At 38.3% G+C, this 24,891-nt stretch overlaps 5 protein-coding genes and 1 long non-coding RNA gene across 6 annotated transcripts; 2 read left to right on the forward strand and 4 right to left on the reverse strand.

Moving 5' to 3' along the window:
- LOC18787352 (peroxidase 66) lies at nt 368-1,823 on the reverse strand. The gene is made up of 3 exons (XM_007219382.2): nt 1,565-1,823; nt 1,229-1,417; nt 368-1,135 (listed from the first exon to the last, which is right to left on the reverse strand). The coding sequence occupies exons 1-3, from the start codon at nt 1,784-1,786 to the stop codon at nt 572-574; spliced, it is 975 nt and encodes a 324-aa protein (XP_007219444.2). The 5' UTR covers nt 1,787-1,823; the 3' UTR covers nt 368-571.
- On the forward strand, nt 2,992-4,984 carry LOC18785993 (transcription factor TCP19). The gene is made up of 2 exons (XM_007218150.2): nt 2,992-3,143; nt 3,468-4,984. The coding sequence occupies exon 2, from the start codon at nt 3,495-3,497 to the stop codon at nt 4,641-4,643; it is 1,149 nt and encodes a 382-aa protein (XP_007218212.2). The 5' UTR covers nt 2,992-3,143; nt 3,468-3,494; the 3' UTR covers nt 4,644-4,984.
- On the forward strand, nt 5,193-7,766 carry LOC18784822 (pentatricopeptide repeat-containing protein At4g38010). The gene has a single exon (XM_007217863.2). The coding sequence runs from the start codon at nt 5,842-5,844 to the stop codon at nt 7,630-7,632; it is 1,791 nt and encodes a 596-aa protein (XP_007217925.2). The 5' UTR covers nt 5,193-5,841; the 3' UTR covers nt 7,633-7,766.
- LOC18784570 lies at nt 7,916-10,088 on the reverse strand. The gene has a single exon (XM_007220925.2). It carries the CDS (start codon nt 10,007-10,009, stop codon nt 8,090-8,092), a length of 1,920 nt encoding a protein of 639 aa, XP_007220987.1. The 5' UTR covers nt 10,010-10,088; the 3' UTR covers nt 7,916-8,089.
- Nucleotides 16,944-19,412, reverse strand: LOC109947604 (protein HOTHEAD-like). Its single transcript, XM_020558151.1, has 5 exons — nt 19,245-19,412; nt 18,512-19,156; nt 17,947-18,347; nt 17,187-17,740; nt 16,944-17,077 (listed from the first exon to the last, which is right to left on the reverse strand). Exons 1-5 carry the CDS (start codon nt 19,330-19,332, stop codon nt 17,017-17,019), a joined length of 1,749 nt encoding a protein of 582 aa, XP_020413740.1. The 5' UTR covers nt 19,333-19,412; the 3' UTR covers nt 16,944-17,016.
- On the reverse strand, nt 20,175-21,436 carry LOC109947566. Its single transcript, XR_002270333.1, has 2 exons — nt 20,997-21,436; nt 20,175-20,556 (listed from the first exon to the last, which is right to left on the reverse strand). It is a non-coding gene; the product is annotated as an uncharacterized LOC109947566 (long non-coding RNA).

The raw sequence follows: 24,891 nt of genomic DNA on the forward strand, positions 1-24,891 counted from the left end.
AATAAAAATCTGTGATCGCTCAGGGGAACCTACATATCTTTTTTTTTTTTTTTTTTTTTTTAAATCATTAATTTTGCCTTTCATGAAAGGAAACACTTACAAAGTGAATTCGTGATTATTTCTTTAATAACAAAATTTGATATTTCAAAAAAAAAAAAAAAAAAGGCCTTTTAAAATGTGAAAACTTTGGATCTATAGATGAACAAATAGTTAATCAAACTTGATGGAATTTTAATTAATTAAAAATTAAAAGATCGTAATTTAGAGTAGTTTAGACTGTAGATTATATAAGAAAGAAACAAAGGACGTAGTACCAAATAGTCACCTTCTTTTTCTCTCTCACATTCAAAGACTTACCCATGTAGTATAAGGTAAATAAATAACATTCTTGAATAGAGTTTCATGTCACTAACCATTGTTGGGTTACTAAGCATTTTCCTTTTATTTTATTTTTAAAACAAGAAATCAAAGTTACATCATTGGTTATCAAATTGGGAACAATATAGTAAGAGAAAAATCTTTGGGTTATTACTCACTCTCTCTCTCTTTCTCTCTCGTTCTCTCTCTGTGATCAGTTCACCACTCGGCAATTCAGTCTCACTTCACCATCCTCAATCACGCCAGCATTTCCAAGTTTCACCATAGAAGCTGCAAACTCCTTAAAGAACAAACTTTGATCCTCAGCAAATGATTCAACAATCCATCTAGTCCTGTAATCACTAAACAACGCTTGATCCGATCCAAACACGCCCTTTCCTGCCACTACTTGCTTGTAATAATCATTATCAAACGTTGAGGAAGTTGAGTCCAACAACTCTCCGGCAGTGCGATCCCTGTTTGGTTTTGGGCATTTCTTTCTTAGCTTTTGAGCAAATTCATTGTTCATGCTTGGATCAACATCATGCAATGAAGTAAAATTTCGAAGCCGGGATTCAAAAGAAGAACAATGTGAGAACCCAAGAGTGTGGCCGCCAGATAGGGCAACCAATTCTTTAACACCCAAGCCCCTCCTAGCAAAGCTTTGGATCAATTGGGATACGTTGAAAGTTGGAGCTGGTAAGTTGATGGTCTCGTTAGCTCTCGAAACCCTGCCATCTTTCCTCCCTTTTAGCACATTCCAGTAAGGACCTCCGGACTATCAAGAAATAAACAATGTACATATTACTCTTGTATACATAAACATTTGTCAGGCAACATAAATTTAGTAACATAAACGTACGGGACGTACCATGGTAACTACGTCTCTTGCGGCAATGCCAATGATATCAGCACAAGAAACAGTGCGTGGACATGCCATTTCTAGCTTAGCTTTGGCATCGTCGATCACGTAGAATGATCGGACTGAGATATTGGGAGGACCATCTTTTTCTGCTTGGTTCCCTGGGGTTGAGTCTAGCAGCAACGATGCATCACATCCCTAAGTAACCAAAAAGCAAACACAAGCTAATTATACACCTAACCCTACATTAATATATATATATATATATATATATATATATATAGAGAGAGAGAGAGAGAGAGAGAGAGAGAGAGAGAGAGAGAGAGAGAGAGAGAGAGATTATACCCTTATGAAACAATCATGGAAAAACATCCTTAAGATACGAGCTGGGATTTTAGGGTCATGCATGAAAGCGTTATATACCGTCTGTAATATGATTTTCTCAGCTTGTGGACATGTTTGATGATAATAGTTGGAATTGAGCGATGCTTTTGATTGTGAAGCCATAGTTAACAAAAGACAGATTAATGTGTGGAACAAGATTGTTTTTGGTGCATACATTGCCATTTTGCTAGGGCAAAGATACAAAATTCCCAAAACCAAGAGATGTTAATTCGAGTGTGCTGAGAAATTCAATGGAACCAGTATATATAGTGATTTTAATAACAAGTATATACACATTTAAGGAATATTTTGTGTACATTATATATTGATCGTACTTTCAAGTTACTCAACGGAGGAACAACCTCAACCTGTATGTACTCCAAAATTGACCTAGAGCTTTTGGCCTGTGATCCACCTAATTATTAGGGCTACCTAAGCAATTTTTCTAGTAGGATCAACGTCTAGGACTCTAGTTGATTGATTCAAATTGAAGTATTCCAATTTATAAATATAAGAGCAGAAAGAAGCAAAACTCACATGTTACCATTAATGTTAAAGTGACTGTTGGCTTATATCTATCAAGTTTGGTTATGCTTATGCGTGGGGTTGGTGAGAGAGAGTACAACATTTTGGTACTGCAAATTACATTATATACTAGACTATTCTTTTTTTCTCTTTTTTCTTTCCTCATGGGAATTGGGAAGGTTCTTATTAATTTCTTGAGACTCACATAACTATATCCTAATTCAAATGCAAACAAGTTTAAAAAGAAAATAAGATATTGAAGACGGTGAAGTTGGACTTGAGATTCATTTTTTCATATCAAGGACAAAGCCCGTTTTAGGAGCCTCGAGACAAAAAAATATTGTTTGTATATATCATGACTTGTCAAATTCCATATCTACACCAAAAAATACCCTTTTCTCAAGCAAATTTCTTGTGTGTTAGTTGCTACATTAAAAATCAGGAAATTGAAAAGAAAATAAGGAAATGAAATTCTTGGAAAAACATCAACCAGTATGTGACCAAATCTGATATCATTCAAAGATACGACAATTGCTTACGAGCGTGTGTGTGACTAGTTGTCAATCGTTAATGTAAGTGGATTCCACCAAATTGGTTGCCCTCTCTAAAGAATCTTATGCGTGGTATGTGTGGGGCCCACAAGTGGATGAGGATGACTTTTGAGGGTTCTTGATGATGACTAGGTGGCATGACATGATTAGTAATATTCATCATCAAATGGACCGCGTTGCAGGCGATCACCTCTATGTAAGGCCCAATCCGGAGGTTCCGAACCCACAAAATCACACCGAGAGAGCAAATCACCAAGTTTTAAAAAACGTACCTTCTTAAACAAAATAGGACCCATCACGTGTCACCATCTCCATGGCCCAGGATGTGTGTGAAGAGTCTCGAACCGTTGATAGGACCCCCATCCGCTATAAATAAATAAATAAAGCGCTTGAGGGTCCCTCTTGGTGTTGGTAGGGCTCGCAAAGAGAAAAGAGGATAAGTGGGGCTCTTCTGATTCTCTAGGGTTTGTTTCTCTCTCCCCTTTCTCTGTTCCTTGATTTCATAATTGTTTTACATTACCAACAAATTTTGTTTTTGTTTTTTTGCTTTCTATTTGTTCAATTAGTCCCCTGCTCTAATCCTCCCCCTTAGTATGAACAGAGATTCAAAACCCAGTCAAAGTATCATGCCCTGTTCTTGCTCTGCTTCTGCAGCTAACCCAGATTTACTGATTTTAAATTCGTGAAATTTCCTCGTTCTTTTAGCTTGTTTTCGTGTGATTTTTTCTGGGTTTTCTTCTGCTTTCCAAAAATTTCTGAGTGTCTCTGCGACTCTTGAAATCCAACAGATTTTTTCTCTGAGACTTTCGTTGAAGATGGAACCGAATCAAAGGCAGAGCCTTGAAGAAAGCAACGAGCTTGAACAGCACAGCAATAGCAGTAGCAACGACAACACCACCTCAGCATCCGACCCATCAGTGGCGGACCCTCCGGAGAAAATATTTCCGTTGACGGCGCCGACGATGAAAGAAGAGCTAACGGACACAGTGCAAGAACTGGACGAAGGATCTCTGCCTATGGGTCTTATTCAGGTGCCGGTTCCTACGTCGTCGGAGAAACAAGTGGTGGCGGCAAAGAGGTCGTCGAAGGACCGCCACACGAAGGTGGAGGGCCGGGGCCGGAGGATCCGAATGCCCGCCACGTGTGCGGCCAGGATTTTTCAACTGACCCGAGAACTTGGCCACAAGTCCGACGGCGAAACCATAAGGTGGCTGCTCGAGCACGCCGAGCCTGCTATTATGCAAGCCACGGGCACAGGCACAGTACCCGCCATTGCCGTCTCCGTCGGTGGCACTCTAAAGATACCCACAACTTCACCGGCGAGACCCAACGGTGAGATTACTGAAATACCCAGAAAGCGACGGAAGAGAGGGTCGAACAGTGAGTTTGTTGATGTGCATGAGCAGAGCTCTGTGTCTAGTGGGTTGGCCCCAATGAGCTATGGCGGCGGTGGCGGTGGCAGTGGCGGTGGGGCACATGGGTTGGTGCCCATGTGGCAAGTTGGGGCAACTGGTGCGGCTGGGCCTTTCTTCATGTTCCCAAACAACGGGGCTATGAACACAAACCAGCCCCAGCTTTGGGCTGTTCCAGCTGCGGATGCTGCAACCCCGATTTTCAATTTCCAAGCAAGACCCATCTCCAATTTCTTGTCGGCTTTTCAACCAGGTGTTCACGTTGTTGGTGGGGATGTGCAGTTGCAGGCCTCTTCGGGTTCGATTTCGAGCGGTGCAACTTCGGGTTCTGGGGGGAGCTGTTCGTCTAGTTTGGGACCCAGTTTGGGCTCAGCCTCAGGAACCAGAGCTAATAAGAACACCATTTCTACTGGTAGTGGGACTGGTGCTAGTGCTGCTGCAGCTGGTGCTACAACAACTCAGATGTTGAGGGATTTTTCTTTGGAGATTTATGATAAGAGAGAGCTTCAGTTCATGGGTGCAAATTCACAAACACCATACTCTAAGCCTTAGATTGAGCTTTTTAGTCAACAAATTTCTAGGGTTAGGGTGTTTTTAGCGTTTTAGGCCTTTTTGTAATGCACAAAAAAAACTCATCCTGTTTGGTTTTGTTTCATCTGGGTTTTACTTATGCAAGTCCCCTTTTCTTTGCTTCTGTTTTGCTGCCAAGCAAGTTGCATTACTATTCAATTTTTTATTTAAACTCTAATCTTTCGTTTGCAAGCTCCTGGTCACGTGAAGTTGTGTTGCACGTGTGAGGTGAGACCCGTTTCGGGATATAGGGCAAAAAGGAAGCGAACAAGTCCACTTGAGGTTGGGTTGCGCAAGTGCAAGGTGGTGCTCTGGTGGGTTCCACAATAGTAGAGAAAGTTTTGGTGGGGCGTGGACCAAGCCGAGTGGCTCAGTGTGGGCCATGAAGTGCGATCATGTCCATGCGATAAAGGCACGTGTCCTTTGGTATGCGGGTCCAGCTGGTTCTATTTTTACGCTGACCCCTCGTGGTGGTCCCCGCCCATCCTTTTAGGTCATACTTTTTAGAATTCCAGGCTGGCCCTCGTTACACGCGTCTCATGTGTAGCTGCTCTTGTGATTGTAATTTTGTGGATATCCTAGCCCAATTTATTAGCCGTCTTAAAGGGCTCATAAACGTAATCCAGACCAATCCTAACACAAGACAGCATGGACCGTACTATGTCAAGCCCAGAACATTTTTCTTTGTGGGTTTACAAATAAGACCAAAACATGTGTGATGAAGCGTGTGTTCAGAAGTCCAAACAAAAATTAACGAAACCCGAGGATGTTCGATGTTGCTCGTGCTCAAATTCAAAGCAATGGAAGGGTCTCATCACAATTCTGGCGTTTGGAACTCACTCGAAACTCGAAACTACAATTGAATTGGATACTTCGGCAAAGTTTATGTTCCTCTGCAAATGCCCAGTTCACCTCTCTCTTCTTTTTTCTTCTTTTTTATCCTTTCCAGTTTTGAAGTCTCTCTCAAGTCGAAACTACAATTGAGTTGGATGCATCAATGAATGCGTTCTCTTTATGAGCACTCTTGTGGTTAACAATGGAATTCTCTATGTAATGCCTTTCAATTTGGGTCACAATAGTAAAGAAAGAGGTTATCTTTTCCTATCATTTGTATGGATGGGAGCTTTGGTAATGGGGAATTCAGAGTGCTGTTTCTCGAAATGGACATTGTGTAGCTGATATGATGAGTAGTACTATGCATTCTCTTAAATGGGTTCTCTTGGATTTGATTGATAGGTGCAGCGGCTTGAGATGTTTCAAGCAAATCCATGCACAAATAGTAACTTCTGGCCTAGCTTGCAATGACTTGGTTGCTAACAATGTTGTTGGTTTTCTCGTAAAAAATGTTAATTCTGTTGATTACGCTTGTGACTTTTTTAAACAAGTTGATTGGCGCGTCAGCTCTTTTCCATTTAACACGCTGATCTCTGGCTATGCCAATGGTGACAAGCCAGGGGCGGCGGTTTTGGTCTATAGAAGGATAGTGAGAGATGGGTTTGTGCCTGACATGTACACTGTTCCAGCGGTTTTGAAATCCTGTGTTAAGTTTTTGGGGAAGGGAGAGGGAAGACAGGTTCATGGGGTGGTTGTTAAGATGGGTTTTCAGTGTGATGTCTATGCTCAGAACTCGCTTGTGCATTTCTATAGCGTTTGTGGTGATTGTGGTGGTGCCACCCGAGTGTTTGATGAGATGCCTGTGAAAGATGTGGTCTCTTGGACTGGTCTGATATCTGGCCATGTTAAAGCAGGATTGTTTGACGAGGCTATATCTTTGTTTTTTAGGATGGATGTGAAGCCGAATGTGGCAACTTTTGTTAGTGTACTTGTGGCTTGTGGGCGAATGGGATATTTGAGGGTGGGGAAGGCGATTCACGGATTAATCTTCAAGCGTTCATTGGGTACAAATTTGGTGGTAGGCAATGCTATTGTGGATATGTATGTTAAGTGTGAGAGTTTATGTGATGCAAAGAAAATATTTGATGAGCTCCCTGAAAGGGACATTGTATCTTGGACTAGCATGATAAGTGGATTGGTGCAATGTAAACGTCCAAGGGAGTCACTGGAATTGTTCTGCAACATGCAAACCTTAGGCATCAAGCCTGATAAAATTATACTTGCTAGTGTGCTTTCAGCGTGTGCCAGTCTTGGGGCTCTTGATTATGGTAGATGGGTCCACGAGTATATTGATCGTAGAGGAATCAAATGGGATATCCATATTGGAACATCTCTGATTGATATGTATGCGAAGTGTGGTTGTATAAAGATGGCATTGCAGACTTTCAATGAATTGCCTTGTGGGAATGTCTCTACATGGAATGCGTTACTGGGTGGTTTAGCAATGCATGGAAATGGGCATGAGGCACTCCAAAATTTTGAAGAAATGACTAAGTCTGGCACCAGGCCAAATGCAGTGACATTTCTAGCTATTTTGACAGCTTGCTGCCATTCTGGTTTGGTTGATGAAGGCCGTGGGTACTTTTATCAGATGATAAGTCAACCTTACAATCTTTCTCCAAGGTTAGAACACTATGGATGCATGGTTGATCTGCTATGTAGGGCTGGACTCGTGGATGAAGCTCAGGAATTGATAAACACTATGCCCATGCAACCAGATGTGCTGATATGGGGAGCTCTTCTAAGTGCTTACAAGGCCAAAGGTGATGTTGAGCTCTCTCAAGAAATACTAGACCGTCTCCTGCAACTCAAGTTGCACGATAGTGGGGTTTATGTGCTCCTATCAAACATATATGCCACTAATGAAAGATGGGCTGATGTAACAAGGGTAAGGACGTTGATGAAGAAGAAAGGTATACAAAAGTCCCCCGGGTCTAGTGTTATAGAGGTGGATGGTAAGGCGCATGAATTTTTAGTTGGGGATACTAGCCACCCTCAACATGAGGATATCCATGTACTATTGAACATCCTTGCTAATCAAGTCTATCTTGAAGGGATATTCTCCATCCATTCCTGATAAGATAAGTATATACCTTCATGTTTTTCTCAGTTGAGGCCATTTCGTACTTTTTTGCATATTACTCTTTAAATCAGGACAAGTAACACTCCTGACATTATTAGTATCCTAATTTAAAGGCCCATGCATCATTTGTACAAGAAGTAGATTTGGATTTCCCCGCTATCTGAGCCTATGAAGATAATTTAATTCATTCCAACTCATAGCTGTAATAAACTTAAATTTGTGCAAGGATAAGATTTAGGTAACCAAATATAAGATTGCATAACAAGCTAATGAAATCTTTTGAAAGGTTCTGAAACTCTTATCTCTGAAAGAATGAATGAAACTGTACTACATTTTTGTTTTCCTCTTACAGTTTAAATTCCATATGTACAGAATCTTGTCTGTGAGGATGTTTAATTTTCCATACTTGGGGATCAATTAGATAATAAACAAATATATAAATATATGTTACTTAAACTTCAATGGTTTTCTGATTAAGAGCTGTATATCTCCATCTCTCCTTCTCCACAAAGTCTGCATCCAGGAACTGTGCAACAAAAGCCCAAAGCCTGTATGTGTCTTCAAAACTGGCTAGGAATCCAAGTGCAGCTGTAACCACGGATACTCCTAGATCAGATTTGGCCTTCAACTTGTTTGCATCCATTCCTTTCACTCCACCTTCTCTTCTCTCTAGGATTCTCCCTTTCTCTTCTGCATACTTATCCGAGAACCAGATATGATGTAAGAATCCATAGCTAAGAGAAATATTGTTTCTATCAGCAAGTTTCTGTACAAGAACAGGCTCAACCTTTTCTCCTTTCCAATCAAATACATTGAATGCCAGAGCTGGTCCCCTGTCAAATTTGATCTTTGGCCCATATATTTTGACCAAAGGAAATCCCTCTGTGTTAGGATGTTTAAGCTTTCTCAGTGAGCTCACCAGCCAATTGATGAGGTACCTTGCCCTGTTAGTGATCATCATTAGCCCCAGTGAATCCACTTGATCCAAGCCCCTGCATACAACCTCTAGGCTGTCCCCATTTCTGCTGCTTCTGGAATTTTTATCCTTTATTAAATTGGCATGTGTCTCTAATTCCCGTATCTCTGAAGTTTCTAGTCCTGTCCGGTTTGCACCTTCTTCTGCACTCTCATAGCCTTCTCGTTCCAATCTTCTTGTCTGTGTTGTGTGATTGGATATCAGACCAGAGAAAGAACTTGCTGTGCCCAATGCATCTAGTTGCAAGCCAAGTCTAGATATCTGTTCAAGCTCTGTGTCGGTACCAGAAGAATCCCCTGCTATCTGAAGCAATTTCTTTGCTGGGACAAGATTTACAATTCCTGTACTTGTAGAAGATTCTAGAGATGAAATAGCAGATTTCTTGACAAAGAGACATGCAAAGCCAGATGGGTTTTCCCCATAAATCTTGTAGAAAGAAGAAATGAGGAAATCTGGTTGAAAGAGAGAGAGGCCAAAGCTATCCATGTCCTTTGGCCCCAATGCACAAGCATCAACTAGGACATGCCACCCATTTTCCTGAGCCATGGTCATCCATACATAAGGATATCTGGAACCAGTTATCCTAGAATGCACTGGGAAGACAAAAAGACCCCTTTTCTTTTTCTTCTTCCTCTTACTCACAACCATCTTCCTCAACTTCGCCGACTGAATCCTCAGCCTCGGCCACGAAAACTCTGCTGACATGACTTTGGCTCCTCTCTTTTCTGAGTTATTAATCATTCCTTCCACTGCCTCACTCTCGTAGTCATAAACTGTCAGAAGCTTTCTACTAGTCTTGTACGGGTAAGATTCTGCCACAAGTTTAAAAGCTGATGTTCTGTTGGCTGTGAAAACCATGCTGTAATCATTTGCAGAAATATTAAGAAAATCCATGATTCTATTTCTCATTGCAGATTCCAGTTCTGATTCTTGGCCGCCATGAAGTAGCTGTGTCTTCAGATTCCCGGTCTTGTAGGATATACTAAAGAAGGGGAAATCTGAATTCAGTTGGGAAGAAGATTCCTGTTTGTGCAGCTGGGAAGAGGAGAAGAGGCCGATGCCAATATAATCAAGGCAGGTGTGGTTTGACTGTGAGAGATGGTAGTATTCTTGAGCTCTTATTTGGTCCACTAGGGCAGTCTCCTGGTATCGAGGATAAACTTTGATGAAGTCAGAGAAAGACTCTTGCAATGACGGGAGAGACTCATGGTTGGTGAACTGGGTGTTTGGGAAGATGGATGATGAAGTCGTGGCTGCAAAGTCACGGCGGCAAGCTGCTGAAGTGCTTCTGGACTTGGACATGGCATCGTGATGCGCCGACAACTTAAACAAGGGGGCGGGGCAGCAGCTGCTAAGGCAGACTTCTGAGACCTCTTTCAAACAAGGTGACTGCATCTCTCTGTTTTCTGTGGTATTTTTGTGGTTTTGGTTCAATCATGAAGCAATGGTTTATATTTATAATGACTCTTCTTCTTGTTAGAAACAAAGAAACTGCAGAAGTTTTACTTTGTCTTACATGTATGTTTTGGGCCTGGTTGGTTTATAGACATGGTATGATTAGTTTGAACTGGTCAGATCAGTCTAAAATACGATGCTTAACAAGGTGGCTTAGTTGACATTTTCTATCATTAATTGCATGCTTAACCACGCATTAAGCAGCAGCATGGTTTACTTTGCAAACTTGTCATGGGGGGGTCAATTGTTTTGGACCAGTCACTCAGTCAACAAGGTGTGAATTGAAGCACTAATTGCAGAGACTCTGAGAGGGAAAGTTCATGATGAACATGTGCATGCGGAGCAAGGACACTGGTAAGTAATTATGTAAAATGGATTGATTATAAGGAGCTCTCCAATTAAAATTAGAATTATGCAGTGTTTGTTTAACTTTAATGTAAAAACTAGAAGCACTAAAATTCTAATTGGTGTATGTCTTTTGTGAAAAGGAGAGGGTGGAAGAGAAAGCAACAGGCAAAAGTGGACGACAAAAAGCGCTTTTTGCATTGTGGCCGGCATTATTGGTGCTGGCCAACTTGCTTCAGGCTTAAGTTTTGAAGTTTTCTTTAAAGCCCCATTGATTGTGCCGCTATCGAAATTATGCATGCCAATTGTAATTGCCAATTTTATCTTTTTTTATTTTATTAAATGTACCAACTGTCTTTGCCTTCTTATTATTGTGTAAATCTGAGGCCAGAAATACATTAGCTCTCCATTATAATTTAGGCTAAATTTTGAATATAACAGTTTATTATGTGTAGGGTTTTATTTTTTTAAGGACTTTTTTTATGGAGAGAGACAATAATACCGAAACTTACACATACAACACACGAATGTTAAGACTCAAATCCATAACCTTGTCTGAATGAGAAATTATTTCAAATCATTACATTAATGAGTCTTTTGCATATGTCTTGGCATGGACTATGCTTAGGGACTGGTTTAGCTTGGCTTGGCTTGGTCTAAGTTGAATAACACTTATTCTGCGTTTGGTGTATGCTTGGACTAGGATTAGAATTTTTTTATTTTTTCAAAAATATCTATATATATGTATATATGTATTTTATAATATATATAACAGTCCCCTTCTATTGAGAGATCCCTCAAATAATTTTATTTGAGGGACGCCCTTTAGGGTACCCTACAATTTTTTTCCCAATGATCCAAACCATTTATTTTTTAGGTCTTCATTTATAGATCATCCTTACAAAAAATTAGACAAATCGGAAACCGTTTCGACATCCAATTGTGTCTTACAAAATCAATGAACACGGTACTTCAAGAAAATGCTAAAATTTCAATAACTTAATTGAGTGGTCAAATGATATCGGATTCAAGTGATTTTTTGTAGAGATGATCTTTGAATGAGTATCTATAAAATAGACGGTTTGGATTAGTGAAATACAATCCGGAGTGGGGCCTACAAAGGGTGTCCCTCAAATAAGCTTATTTGAGGGATCCCTCAATGGAAGCTCTCTGATATATATAATATATATGTGTGTATACATACATATAATATATATATGTATATAAGTATATTATAATAATATTATATATTTTAAATAATATAAATGTACATACATATATATAAGTGTATATAGGTGTATATATGTATATTATAATATACATGGGTATAATACATATACATATATTTATATACAATCTCCTTCTATTGAGGGATCCCTCAAATAATTTTATTTGAGGGACGCCTTTTAGGGTACCCTACAATTTTTTTCTCAATGATCCAAACCATCTATGTTTTAGGTCTTCATTCATAGATCATCCTTACAAAAAATTAGACAAATCGGAAACCATTTCGACATCTAATTGTGTCTTACAAAATCAATGAACACGGTGCTTCAAGAAAATGCTAAAATTTCAATAACTTAATTGAGTGGTCAAATGATATCGGATTCAAGTGAGTTTTTGTAGATATGATCTTTGAATGAGTATCTACAAAATAGAAGGTTTGGATTAGTGAAATACAATCCGGAGTGGGGCCTACAAGGGGTGTCCCTCAAATAAGCTTATTTGAGGGATCCCTCAATGTAAGCTCTCTGTATATATATACATGTATATGTATATATACATGTATATATGTACATTATAGTATATGTGTATGTAATAATAATAATAATAATATATGTTATTAGTATTACAATATAATATATGCATCTTATACATTGGTGAACATAGGACTAGTTAATTCTCCCTTTCTACATGGGCTTAGTAGTCTCTTCTTAATGAGATATTTTTGGTGGGCTCGGTATTAGCAATCTCATCTAAGACTAGAATTAAATGAAATAAACATGGTACTAAATTTAGTCCAAGCCAAAACTGTATACCAAACGACCCCGTAAGGTTTTAACTTTTAATGTTCAAGCAATACCAATAAATTAATAGTGTGACGAAGATGATGTAAATGTAAATTAGAAGATTCGATAAAACAAAAATTTGACATTGGGTTAAGAATGTCGGTGTCGGCAATCATCATAATTGTCTCAAGTTCTCAACCAAACAGTGGTTTAATCTTTATCTACAATTTTTAACGAGAGGTCCAAATTGAATGGAAACCTAAAGAATGATTATAAAACATCATTTTCAAGCCAAAATGATTAGAGGCATGATGACAGTGAACATTACTTGAACACTCTAATGTTTCATCCGCAGGTCGTTCTAGAAGAAACGACATCTACAGCTAACTTTTTTTTTTTCTTTTCTATAGAAACTTATTTAAAATTTAGAATATTTAAGATAACTGCTGAATAATTGTTGGGTTTTTAAATATAAATCATGTGCCAAAAAAAGTTGGAGCGTAGGAGCCATTCTTTATATCGTGAGGGAGAAAAGCTCAACTGAAAAAAGAGATAGCCAGTAGTTGGAGTGTCCTGGATGTTTTGGAATGAGGCAAAAAGCTATAGATAAAAAGATAAAATAAACAGGGAACAACAGTGGTGATCACACGCTTTACACTTCATTAAAATCTTTGATGGGAAAGAGTCGTACAAAGATTTTGTTATATCTCGCATATATTGACGGTAATGTACCCAAAAGAAAATGTCATATAATTGACTTCGGGCTGTCCAAGTTCAAAGATCACAATTTGAAAGCAGGAAATATGTGCTTGGAGTTTGAGGATTGAGAGAAGCATTGAATTGATCAACTAATTAAATCACTCATCGAGAAATTATTGAGCGATACAGTATTACTGCATCAGCCAGTGATATTTTCATCTAAAAGTTGTTGCATATATAAAATTTTGACAATTATCTCAGTCGTTGATCTTTTTTAGTGAAAAGAAAAATTATCATGAATTCTCTGGTAATTTCCAGTTGAAACTGCCTCAACTTGAAAAGTCTCCTAAGATAAACTAGCACCGATTTACCCCCTCTGATATTCCCAATGATATGTATGGCAAGTTAAAAATTTATGAATTCGATGGCAGCAGCAACATGTGTAGGTTGGGTTGCTGCCGTGCTACAAGTCTTCAACTTGTGGAAAGAGACAACTTATTATTATTGGGGGGCATTGTCTCACATCACATTCAAACTAATAGGCTTGTAATTTTCTGGGCTGCCTCGTGATTTATGGAGACAGGGACAAGTAGTCTACAAAATAAGAAGAGAGTGTGATCAACCTAAAATAAATAAAATGGACGAATGTGATTGCGTGTGAAATTAATTGCAAAGCAAAAACGACATGAATGAAAGGTATGGTTGCTTTGCTTACAATTGGGCCACAAAGCATATATGTATAGTCTTCTTATCAAAATATATATATATATATATATATATATGCGTAGTCTAATTTTTCATTGCTTCTATACATATAAAATTAAACAACATTTGTATATAAAAATGTTATGTATAATATACAAAGAAAATCTTAGTTCAAAGTTTCAAACTGATGAAGAATATGAACCTTAATTATGGTTTACCAGTCAATATTCACAATTTCTTAAATAAATGAAATAACGTTCACACTATTGGAATTATATCAGTCAGTATTAGGTTCAGGTTGCAGTTGAGATGTGGTTGTCTCTTCGCTAGACTATGGCTCCATTTGGGATTATTTTTTTTGGCTAAAAATCTGCTTCATTTTAAAGTTAAGCAGTTTAAGGTGTTTGGTAAAAATAAAATATCTCGATTATTTTAAATGCAATGGCCTTTTGACAGCAGCTTTTAAAAGCAGGTTATGAGTTGCTCTTCAAAGCTGCTTTTAAAAGAAGTAGAGATGAACATTTAATGAATTTTTTTAATTCCCAAAATATCATCATTAATTTTTAAAAATGACACCACCTCCACCTCCACCACCACATCCTCCTCCTCCTCCTCCTCCACCACCACCACCACAACCTCCTCCTCCTCCTCTGCCACCACCACCTTCACCTCTATCTCTTTCACCACCTCCTCCACCACCACCATTACCACTATATGCGCATAACGCTTTCAACATCATGTCTATTTTAATCCTTATTCACAGTTACAATAATTTTATATTCAAATTTACCAAACAGTTTTGAAACTACTTTTTATATTAACAGTACTTTAAAAATATTGTTTACCAAACATGGAGTTACTTTACTTTACAACTAATTATTTTCAAAGCTCATCATAAACAACTTTTTTTTAAAATGATAGCAATCCCAAAGTGGCCATATCTATCTAATTCTGATATCTAACACGAGTTTGGGTTCTTGATACCTCTGCCTGCCTTCAAAATTAAAATTCATTCATGAATCTTTGCAATCCAAGCCCATTTGGAAGTTAAAGTTTTATGGTGAAAAGAAAACCCACTTGTAATTTATGGACCTGGGTTGTTATGAAAACCCATCATCTTTTATCCCTTTGATCTTGACAAGGTCAAGGCCCATAAAACAACCCCATATGTGGTTTTAAAAGGACCCCATCAATGAAAGGAGATGCTACAGTACGGGGATTTAGTTGAATGAGGGCTTCAATCCAATCATTCAATTACTAAAAAAAGTATTAAGTTCAATATTTTCTCCCTCTTATTGGATAATGGGATTGAACCCTTTCCACAACTCCTTATTATAGTATTTCTGATGAATAAATGATGAAGGAAAAAGATTTTCAAATATGACATTTCGAGAAACAAGAGCCCTAAAAACACTTTCCAGACCAGGAATGAGGGATATCTGACTATGATCACAATTATGTATCCCAAACCAAATTGTATTTTGCTTCTTTGCTTTATCCAAAAAGAAGCAAAAAGAAGTCCATTACTTTGAAAAAGTGGCTTCATTGGTCGGCTAGACTTCCCTTCGGTGTCAAAAATAGCTGTAGAAAAGAAACCTCTACTGGTCTTTTATACAGAATTGTTTTATTTTGATATGCACTGTATAAGCACATAGCAAGAACATCCTCTCAGACAAAGCTATATCTGGCCACAATTGACAAAAGGGAGAAGGGAAACTAGTAATTGCTTGTATATATGGCTTCCACCTTCCATTCCATCTATATAAATCACACTATTTCCCAGCATTGTGCAAAGTCACTTTGCCTACTTGCTTAGTCATAAAGCAAAACAACTTTGTACAACAAAAATAACTTCAGTATTATAGCTCTACCTCTACCATTATTTTCAAATATGACAAAACCTACGTATATCCTTGGCTGGCCTAGCCTAATATTATACCTTGCCGTATATGTTTTGCATGACAGGGCTCTACTGCATGATCAGATAGGCTGCAAATTTCATTAAGCCAAAGCAATCGTAGGGCAACTCTTCTTTGGCAGGTCAATGAAAGTGATTGTACATTTGTAGCTGCATCAGTCACCAGTGCCTGCCAAGAAAGAGGAGCCCTATGACTGCTTTGCTTATTTGACAAGTATACTTCTTCTAGTATGTATAGCTGCTTCTGCTTGTGTTTCAATGATGGCCCGGCACAAGTTATATAAGGGCTCAAAGACTCCAAGAGATGGAATAAACCAGTAAGCACAAATGGCATATCCTGAGGATTATGCTGTGAACATCCATCAAAGGCTGCTCTTCAGGGATTTTGTTGGGGCCAGGGCTCATTCTGCTGCTAGATTTTTCTCCTCCTTATCCGAGCCTAGAAAGCGCTCTTTCCTAGCATATGAGATTCTTCCACTCTCTGTGTCCATGTAAATGTGCAATGAAGTTGAAAGCAGGAAAAAAGTAGATGGAAGGAGATGCCTCCCCATATAAGGGACTGAGAAAGAAGGGCTAACAGCATATCCTAATCTTATTCGTCTTCTTTTCTTTTTTGCCTACGTCTGTATACTAGTAATTTCTGTCTTGAATACAAAAGAGTCTCACTTTTATAGTGAGCCATCATTATAGGATCTGCAAATTAGTTTGACTTTAGTTAATCTGCTGCACTTTCAGTCCTTCTGTGCGTATCTCTTTCTAACCATGCCATGATTGTGCACAATGCCTCATTCGTTTATTTGGTAATCATTTTTCAAATATTTCTTTATCGAACGATGTACCCAAAAAAAATCATCACAAGTAAAAAAAAAAAATAAAGCCTAGCTGAAGGACTTCATGAAGTTAGAGAAGCCCATGTGATAAAAAGTTCTAAAAGTGCTTGCAGTTGTGTTGTGTCATCCTCACCTCCTTACTAATTTCCTTCCTAATTACGCTCTTAACAAATAAACAAAAACTAACTAATTATTTTTTAAAGCTAATTCAGTTTTAATAGTAAGGCATATATTTAATCACAGGAAGGCTAATCTAGTCAAGCAGAGTGCAGACAGTTTTGCTTGAACCAGGTAACCATACCTGATCTGATCAATTGACATCAACTATATAGATTTTAAAATTTTAGGTTCCAATATCTACAATATTAACCAAATGTCTCAGAGACATATATTCCAATAATCACTAATTGACTTCATGTTTGGGAAACATAAGTGACCAGATCAATTTTTCTTTTTTGATCCATGGACTATTCTGTCATGCAGAATCCTTTGCCCCATGTACCTGCACCACATGCACAACAAACAAAACCAAAATGAAGGTTTAATCAGCAATTAGTATAAGCTTTTCGAGAATATTATGTATATATGATATGTTTTCCAAGTATACTTGCCTTCCAAGCATCATGACAGTAGCTTGGGGATTAGCACCCGGGGTGTGATAAAACGTTGAACCATCAATAACCCTCAGAGAATCAATACCAAGAACTCTATATCCTTTATCAACAACCCTCCCAACTTGACACCCTCCATGATAGTGCCATATGGTCATCACAGTGTCTATGCAAAATTGTTCCAGCGAAAACGTGGCATTCGCGTGCTTTCGCCTCCTGTTCACCGGCAGAGTCAACATCAGGTCAATGAGAGCTTCCACTGGCATGTTTTTATAACGGAACTTTGAGTAGGCTTTTGAGTCCACAACATCTATAATGGTCCTCATGCCCTCAATGCACTTCCTTAGGTCCTCTGGTTCTTTGAAGTAGTTAAATGTGACAAAGGGATTGTCATCAGGGTTTGTGTTCCTCAAAGCAAGATGACCTGTGGAGAGTGGACCCATGATTTTTTCAAGTATGACTCCGGCTCTGATTGTTCTGTTCGCAATTCCATGTACCATCTCAGCAGCTCTGGCTATGGCTTCTGGTAAAACTCTGAAGGGCGGGTGCTCAGTCTGCAAGTGTAAAAATCAAACCCTCATTGATTAATTAGTTCCCTTTTTGCATATCTGTGCACATCAAATAACCCACATGGTTAATTAGGTCTCAATTAAAACTATGAAATTCATGTGGCCTGACCACATAGTTAACAACTAATACATGTGTGATGTGCCAAAAATGCATATGGTGGCAGAGAATGAGAGAAGTGAGAAATAGGAACCTGGCTCAAGAAGCGCTTGAAGTTATTGGAAAGCCTATGAGCCAAAGAAATAGAAAGGCTCAGTCCGCTAGCTCCTTCAATGTAGCTATTGAACTTTGTGATGCCCACAACTTGAACCAGGGAGACCTCAACTGGGATTGGTGAGGGAATGAGCAGAACATTCATCGGATTATCAGCCATCCCCTGGCCCACCATGGGGTGGTCCACCACCACCTTGATACCGTGGGCCCGGAGTTGGTAAGCGGGCCCCACGCCACTCAGCATCAACAGCTGTGGGCTCCCAATAGCACCAGCTGATAAGATTATCTCATTCTTATTGGAGTTCCTCTTTAGGTATGCTTGGTGCCTAACCTCATATGCATCTTTATATATCACACCATAAGCTTGTGGACTTGCTCTTCCTGCATCAAAAATAGATGCACATATATAACAAGTCACACCATAATTAAGCTCATAAATATTAAACCCAACAAAAATTCAAAACCAATGGTAGCTAGCAACTAAACATATATCTGCTTTCTTCTCAATTAAAAATGTGATTTTTCTAGAGTACAAATTCGCTTACCAGGAATATATCTAAACAAGATTTTCTGCACAGTTGCATGCAAATAGACAGTGATCTTTCTTGGGTCTGCATACTGAAGCAAATCTGCAGCAGTGTGTCTATGACCCTCTGCATCAAAAATAGTCCCTCCAACTTTAGTCCCATACAAATGATCATAGGTAAACTCATTGTTGGGCAACACTCCCACTTCAAGCAAACCATCTCTCAAGGCATTCTCCCACTGCAGAATCTCTGGTTTGAAGGCCACCACTTTCTCAACCCATTCATAAGACTGGTTGACCAAATTATGGTTCCAACCAACCTCCTTGACGTAACGTGTGCTGGCACGGGTGTAGAACCCGGCGTTCACTGCTGAGCCACCTCCTAGCACGCGTGCCCGGATGTTGTGAACTCCGTCCTCGGAGGTGAATTGCTGGGCTGGGGACGTGGGAGAGGTGTCCAAAAGAGTGGGGCCAAAGTTGGCAATGTTGGTTATGTTTGGATTGCCATAAGGCGAGCCGCCTCGTTCAAGGACTAAAATGGTTGCACCATGAGACAGAGTTGCGGCCAATGGACAACCGGCGGTGCCACCACCAATGATTATGTAGTCATAGTAAACCACTGCCGGAGCTGATGTTGCTTCTTTGACAAATGTGTAGTCTGGAGCTGCATAAATGAATCAAACTGGTGATAATTAATTAACAGTCTCTAATTAAACATTTGATCTGCACAACACAAATATGATCCTGTTTACCTTTATCTGAATAAGAAATGGGAAGAAAGAAGAGAAACCCAGAAAGAAAAGCTCCAAAGAATGTGATCATGCATGATCCCAAACCCATTGTGTGTGTTTCCAATTAAACCACCTTCCCCAAAGACAATAAAATTTATTTTTGCAATGTATTTGTGATCTGGGGTCTTGTTTGAATTAATTATCCAAAACCACACCAGCTACTCTCCTTTAAATAACCCTAAACCCTAAGGCCTAGTGGCCTAACGTTCTTTGTGCACACAAAAGACCTAATTAAAGAGGTCATGCATTTATAGTTCAACAACATTAATTTTTTCACCTACTCATGCAAAGATACAACGGCCCTTCATGAAGTTTGATAATACGAACACCCCATTTCCAGTAGTGCTCACTAACTTGGGATTAGCTAGCTAATCGTATCTAATTAGTATAATCAATATCATTGTTTTTTTTGAGGAATTTACAAAGGCAACAAGTAAAGTTGACATGATATTAAATTATTAATGGTATGGTTTAGCTTCTATTCCATACATCTTGATGAAGTCTTATTCAACAGTTAAATTTTTGGTGCCGGCCCAGTGCCTATTTTTGCATGCCTTGACATTCAAATGTTTACTGCTAGCTACTAGTGGCAATTGCAGATAAATTTTTTCAAGTTGCTCAACTGCCCAAACAAGTATTGGTTGAATCCAATTAATTCAAAGAAACATAAATGGAGGTCTTTTTGCATGCTCAATTGCCTGGCTTGCCTTGATTCTAATGGAGGTCTTTCCACTTCTGGGGAAAACAGAAAAGAAGCCTTCCTTTTCCAGCTCAATTGCGTGCTCGATTGCCCGGCTCGAAAATTTTGTTGGATAATTGAATGATTTGAGAATTAATCAACATTATGACACTCAACAGTAACATATAGGCACATTCATTACATGACTTGAGGACGCAAATCAAAATGATCCAATAACATTGATATTCAAAATTCATGATTAGGTTGCTTATGATCTAGTGTCAAATGATACTATTCTTTTGGTTCGGAAGGATGCATAAGTATTAAGTTAGTTAGCATCTCATCTCACGAACCTAGTTAATATAATATTACTTCTCTCCTTAATTAGGTTAGGTGACATTTGCATCTGGTCGTTGAGTGGAACATCCAAGGCTTTCCTTTCCTATATGAGACAATTCAACTCTTGTAAGTTGTATCTATCAGTATTAGCTATTAGGAGGACAGTGAAGAAAATGGCACATCGGAGAACCCTCGCCGAACATGTCTTGTTTCAGCGATAAGCGCCTAAGATCTTGAGTTCCCGTTCTCATCTCTCTGCAAAATACATACAATTTAGGAAATTCTTGCAAAAAATCTACATGGGAATTCTGAATTTCCACAACAATCATACCTTTGGTGCGAATAAACTATCAGATAGAGAATAGAGAGCAAAATCTTCAAAACAAAAACAAAACATGAATCTTGGGCGGGAATCACAGACAACGATTCCAACACTATTTAAAACTCCCACAAATTATTTCAGTTGTTCTCAAATGATCCATAACTCTAATTAACAAGCACAAAATAACATACATATGGGAATCACAGACAACGATTGCGAAAAATCGGCCGCCGAGCGCCTAGGCACCGCCTAGCCCCATTTTTCAATCACTGTTTAGAACTCCCACAAACTATTTCAGCTGTTCTCAAATGATCCATAACTCTAATTAACACGCACAAAATGATATATATGCATAGTTCGAGTATGAAATTACCAAAATGGCATCGATGTCATCCTCAGGTGAGAGCTTCTAGTCTCTCTGTGAGCTCTCTTTTCCTCAGATTTCGCTGCTTTCTCTTTGCCTTTTCCTGGCTTTTTCGTCTTCTTCCCCATGTCTGGATACACAGCCAAAGAGGCTCAAGGCAGACTCGGCGCGAGGAAGAAGAGAGAGCTATCTAGACGACGCTAATAATGACTGTGTTGCTTTCAGCATCGACGTCGTTTATTTGGGGTAGTAAATCCGCTGGCAGTTGGGTCACGAATGCACGTTGTCGTTTTTTAAAGCTGAAGCCGGACAAGAGGCCCAACGTTTAAAATATGTCGGACAGGATTTATCCAGCCAAAAATAGATACGGGTCTAACCCCATGTCCGAGTTTGTGGTGTATGCCTTGTTTATTTGACTAATGGGCTAGACCAATTTTTCCTTCTTTTTTTTTTTTTTTTGGGGGTCAATGGCCAATTTATCCTTCTATGGTTGTATAATTTTGTTGATTATATATGACACATTTTCCCACTACAAAAAGATTTCGAAACGAAAAAATTATTGTGTGACGGCTTTACTAATATGTGGTGTGTCGATATAATCTTATCAAAGGCTAAAGATGGAGAGAGCCCTATTGATGGCAAAGCTTGTCTAGAAGCACATCAAAGTTAGCTAATCGGCGGACGTTGCGATAACGCCGGTGGCAGGAGGTGCTAGGTTTGGTTTCATTTTTTTGTTTTGTTAATTTTATTGTAAGGGTATATTTTAGACTTTTAGCATGTTAAAATAAAACAAAACTTATGGCAATAGCTTCTAGTTTTCCAATCATATAATGGAAGAAGAGATTGTAATACTTAGTACGCTTGACTTGTCCTATTGAAACTTTTTCCATCATGCTTTTCTTGTAGAGTGGCACTTCCTTTAAATAATGAACATTTTCTCTTTTTTCTCTTTCTCCGCGTCACTTTTCTCTCATTCCGTTTTTTTTTTTATTTTTTCCAAATCATCTTCTTCATGATTCTCTCTTTTTTCTTTGATGCATATCTCTCTTGTAGAATTTGGGTTTGTTCTGATAAATTGAATTTATGGCTTGTCGAATTAGGATTTCTTAATTGAATTGGGGCTTGTGAAATTAGAGTTTTGAATTGTGAATTAGGTTTCTCAATGTTGGAAAAATTATCTGATATGTTCTTTTAAGCCCAAAAAAAATGGTTTTTTCTTCTTTTTTTTGTCAGAATGGTTTATTGGGATTCAAATGAATGTATGCTTCTTATTTTTTTAAGCCCAAAAGTGATTTTCCTTTTTTTTCTAAAAAAAAAAATTACATATTTGGTGTTTAGTGTATGTGCAGAGTGGGCCACAATTTAGAATTTGGGCTTGGGCTTTAGAAAACTCTTATTGACTTCGTTCACTCATGTCGTTGAGTTTAATGTGTAAGTTTATCCCAGCCAGTTATCAAATCCTGAATCCGCCTCTAATCCCTATCCAAGTTATAGGTTGCTGATAGCTTTCTCTCTATGTGTTCCCATTAAATATTTATATTTATTTTTGCTTGCTTGCTTGGTTGAGCCAGTCAACTTTATCCCTAGTGTACGTGGAAGTTTGAAGCACATAGCACGTCGTTGGTTTTTGTTTGGATTCAGCTATCAAACATGTAACATGTTCATGGGAGACTTTAGAAAATGACAAAGGAGGGAGAAATTTTTTAAAAGAAGTTAAAATAGACAAAATTGCTTTTATTTATTTTTGAATTTCTTAATAAATTCTTTACATTTGCATGTCTTTGATTTGAAAGTTGAGAGGTTTTTTTGTCTTTTTCGAAAAAACTTTGGCTTTTTCTAAAAGTAAAAGTTTTTTTGTGACTAAAACCTAAATTTACTTTTAGATTATTATGCGTGTAAATATAAGTTTCACAAAAAGATTGTCAACCACGCTAATAAATTATAAATGTTGAGGTGTCCATTCTTATGAACCAATTTGAACGTTTTCCTGGATAATCATCCATCGTATTGATTCATAATTACGTAATTAAAAGAGATTTGAAAGAAACATTTTACATAATGAAAATATAGTCCAATCAATTTTGATGAACATGTCAAGTCATGGTTATTAGGCGATATGGTCGGCTGAGTCGATGGCTGCTTAACTTTAAAAACAAAAAGCATACGGCAAACGTGTAATTACAAACAACGTAAAACGAAAATTTGTAATAGTATTAGAAGCGAATTATTATTTTCAATTTCTTGAAAGAGGTTGAATTCTTTCTTGGTTTAGAGACAAAGTTGGTGGCTGCTCTGAGCCCAGTGTCGTCTTCCCAACTGCATCTGCATGCCATACCCTTTTCGTTGCTACTTACTTTACTTACCTAATTTAAAACTGTTTTTTTAGTTGTGTACATTATTTTCTTATTCACAAATTTGGTTCTTTCTTCTCTCCGAAAGATGACTCAAAAACCTGTCCCCAGGCACAGAGAGCCAAAGACAAAGGAATTAACAGGAAGGAAACAAAAAGTCGTTAATTAATGCAAATTTCCATATCCAATTAAATTCAAGTTTTGACATGAGATTTCCTTATCAATGAATCTCCTGTGAGTAAAGCCATGGAAAAGCCAAAATATATGTGAAGCATGGATGAGGATAAGAATAAAAGCAAATACAAAGAGCTTTAATTTTCTGTCGATTTCATTCATTTCATACAGATGATATAAATATATTACACATGCCAGCTGGGCTCATAGAGTCATAGGGGACCTGTTCATTTGAAAAATTAAGAAGAAGAAGAAGAAGAAGAAGAAAAAAACTGGCAGTAAATTTGACTTTCTATCAATGAAATGAAATTCATGATTGATCTCTGTATGTGTTACAACTTACAAGTTGCTAGCTACTGCTATAGAAGAAGAGAATATATATTTAAATATATAGTCTCTCAAAATATATACTAGTGCCTGAGGAAATTGATCAAGGTCTGGAAGGAGTGATCTTGATGACGAGGCCAGGGAAAACATCATCCGGGTCATGGATATGCGGGTTGCGCTCCACGATAAAGGGGTCGCTGCACTTGTCACTGATGGTGTGGAGGGTCTCGCCTTCTCCGACCACATAAATTTCATCACAGGGCCGGTTGATCACAAAGTGTTTAGCCCCTCGAACCGGGTCGTTGTCCGGCATAGAATCGTTCTCTCTGATGGAAGCAAACAAGATCAAGGCCAATAGGATTGTGGCGCAGTACCAAGAGGCTGCATCAGCCATAGGCTTTGATGCCATAAAATGAAAAAAAAAAGAGAGCTGATGAGGTTATGGGGTTTTGTTGATGAAACATAAAGAAGGCTGGGTCTTTGTATATATAGGTACATGTGTGCAGCAAAGATATGTTAGCATTTATGTGAAGAAAGAAAGAGAGGTTTTTGGTTGTTTGCGTGGGGAGGGGAGTTGGGTTCAACGTGGACTTGGCTTATAGAGAGACTGCTACTATATTGAATTACTGAAAAGGACAGGTTTAGTTTCTAAGGTTTTATTATGAATTTTATAGTTTAATTTCATGCATGGTGTTTCTTTTTTAATGGTAGAAAGAAGCTCTGTTTTAGTTTTTACGACAATCAATCAGTATATATTTTTCAATTCTGGCAGGTGGGAGTTGTCTATTAGTCAGAGAGGCTGCAACTTAGGTGTTGAACATGAACAACTTTTATATTCTGCTACAGTGCGACTGCTACTAGAAGATATATATATATACTCAGATACCAAAACTTTATATTAATATAGAATTTGTGTATGTTCTAGGGGAATATCAATTTGGACATGAAGGTAATTATTAGAAATATTATGCTGGTCATGGGTTTTGATAACTGAAAAGAACCAAAAAGATCAAGAAGAGAAAGATAGGTAGTGGCGGAAAATGTGGGGTGGC

This window comes from Prunus persica, chromosome G2, assembly GCF_000346465.2.
Source record: "Prunus persica cultivar Lovell chromosome G2, Prunus_persica_NCBIv2, whole genome shotgun sequence".
In the NCBI taxonomy this organism is placed as follows: domain Eukaryota; kingdom Viridiplantae; phylum Streptophyta; class Magnoliopsida; order Rosales; family Rosaceae; genus Prunus; species Prunus persica.

What these genes read in the sequence shown, in the direction of transcription:
- LOC18784822 (XM_007217863.2), top strand. Translation starts at nt 5,842, where the DNA reads ATGATGAGTAGTACTATGCATTCTCTTAAATGGGTTCTCTTGGATTTG.
- LOC109947604 (XM_020558151.1), bottom strand. Translation starts at nt 19,332, where the DNA reads ATGGGTTTGGGATCATGCATGATCACATTCTTTGGAGCTTTTCTTTCT. An exon ending in CATTTCTTATTCAGATAAAG is followed by an intron (nt 19,157 to 19,244) that starts GTAAACAGGATC and finishes TCATTTATGCAG; the next exon opens with CTCCAGACTACACATTTGTC. An exon ending in CTTGTTTAGATATATTCCTG is followed by an intron (nt 18,348 to 18,511) that starts GTAAGCGAATTT and finishes TTTTTGATGCAG; the next exon opens with GAAGAGCAAGTCCACAAGCT.
- LOC18784570 (XM_007220925.2), bottom strand. Translation starts at nt 10,009, where the DNA reads ATGCAGTCACCTTGTTTGAAAGAGGTCTCAGAAGTCTGCCTTAGCAGC.
- LOC18785993 (XM_007218150.2), top strand. Translation starts at nt 3,495, where the DNA reads ATGGAACCGAATCAAAGGCAGAGCCTTGAAGAAAGCAACGAGCTTGAA.
- LOC18787352 (XM_007219382.2), bottom strand. Translation starts at nt 1,786, where the DNA reads ATGGCAATGTATGCACCAAAAACAATCTTGTTCCACACATTAATCTGT. An exon ending in TCCATGATTGTTTCATAAGG is followed by an intron (nt 1,418 to 1,564) that starts GTATAATCTCTC and finishes TTGGTTACTTAG; the next exon opens with GGATGTGATGCATCGTTGCT. An exon ending in CAAGAGACGTAGTTACCATG is followed by an intron (nt 1,136 to 1,228) that starts GTACGTCCCGTA and finishes ATTTCTTGATAG; the next exon opens with TCCGGAGGTCCTTACTGGAA.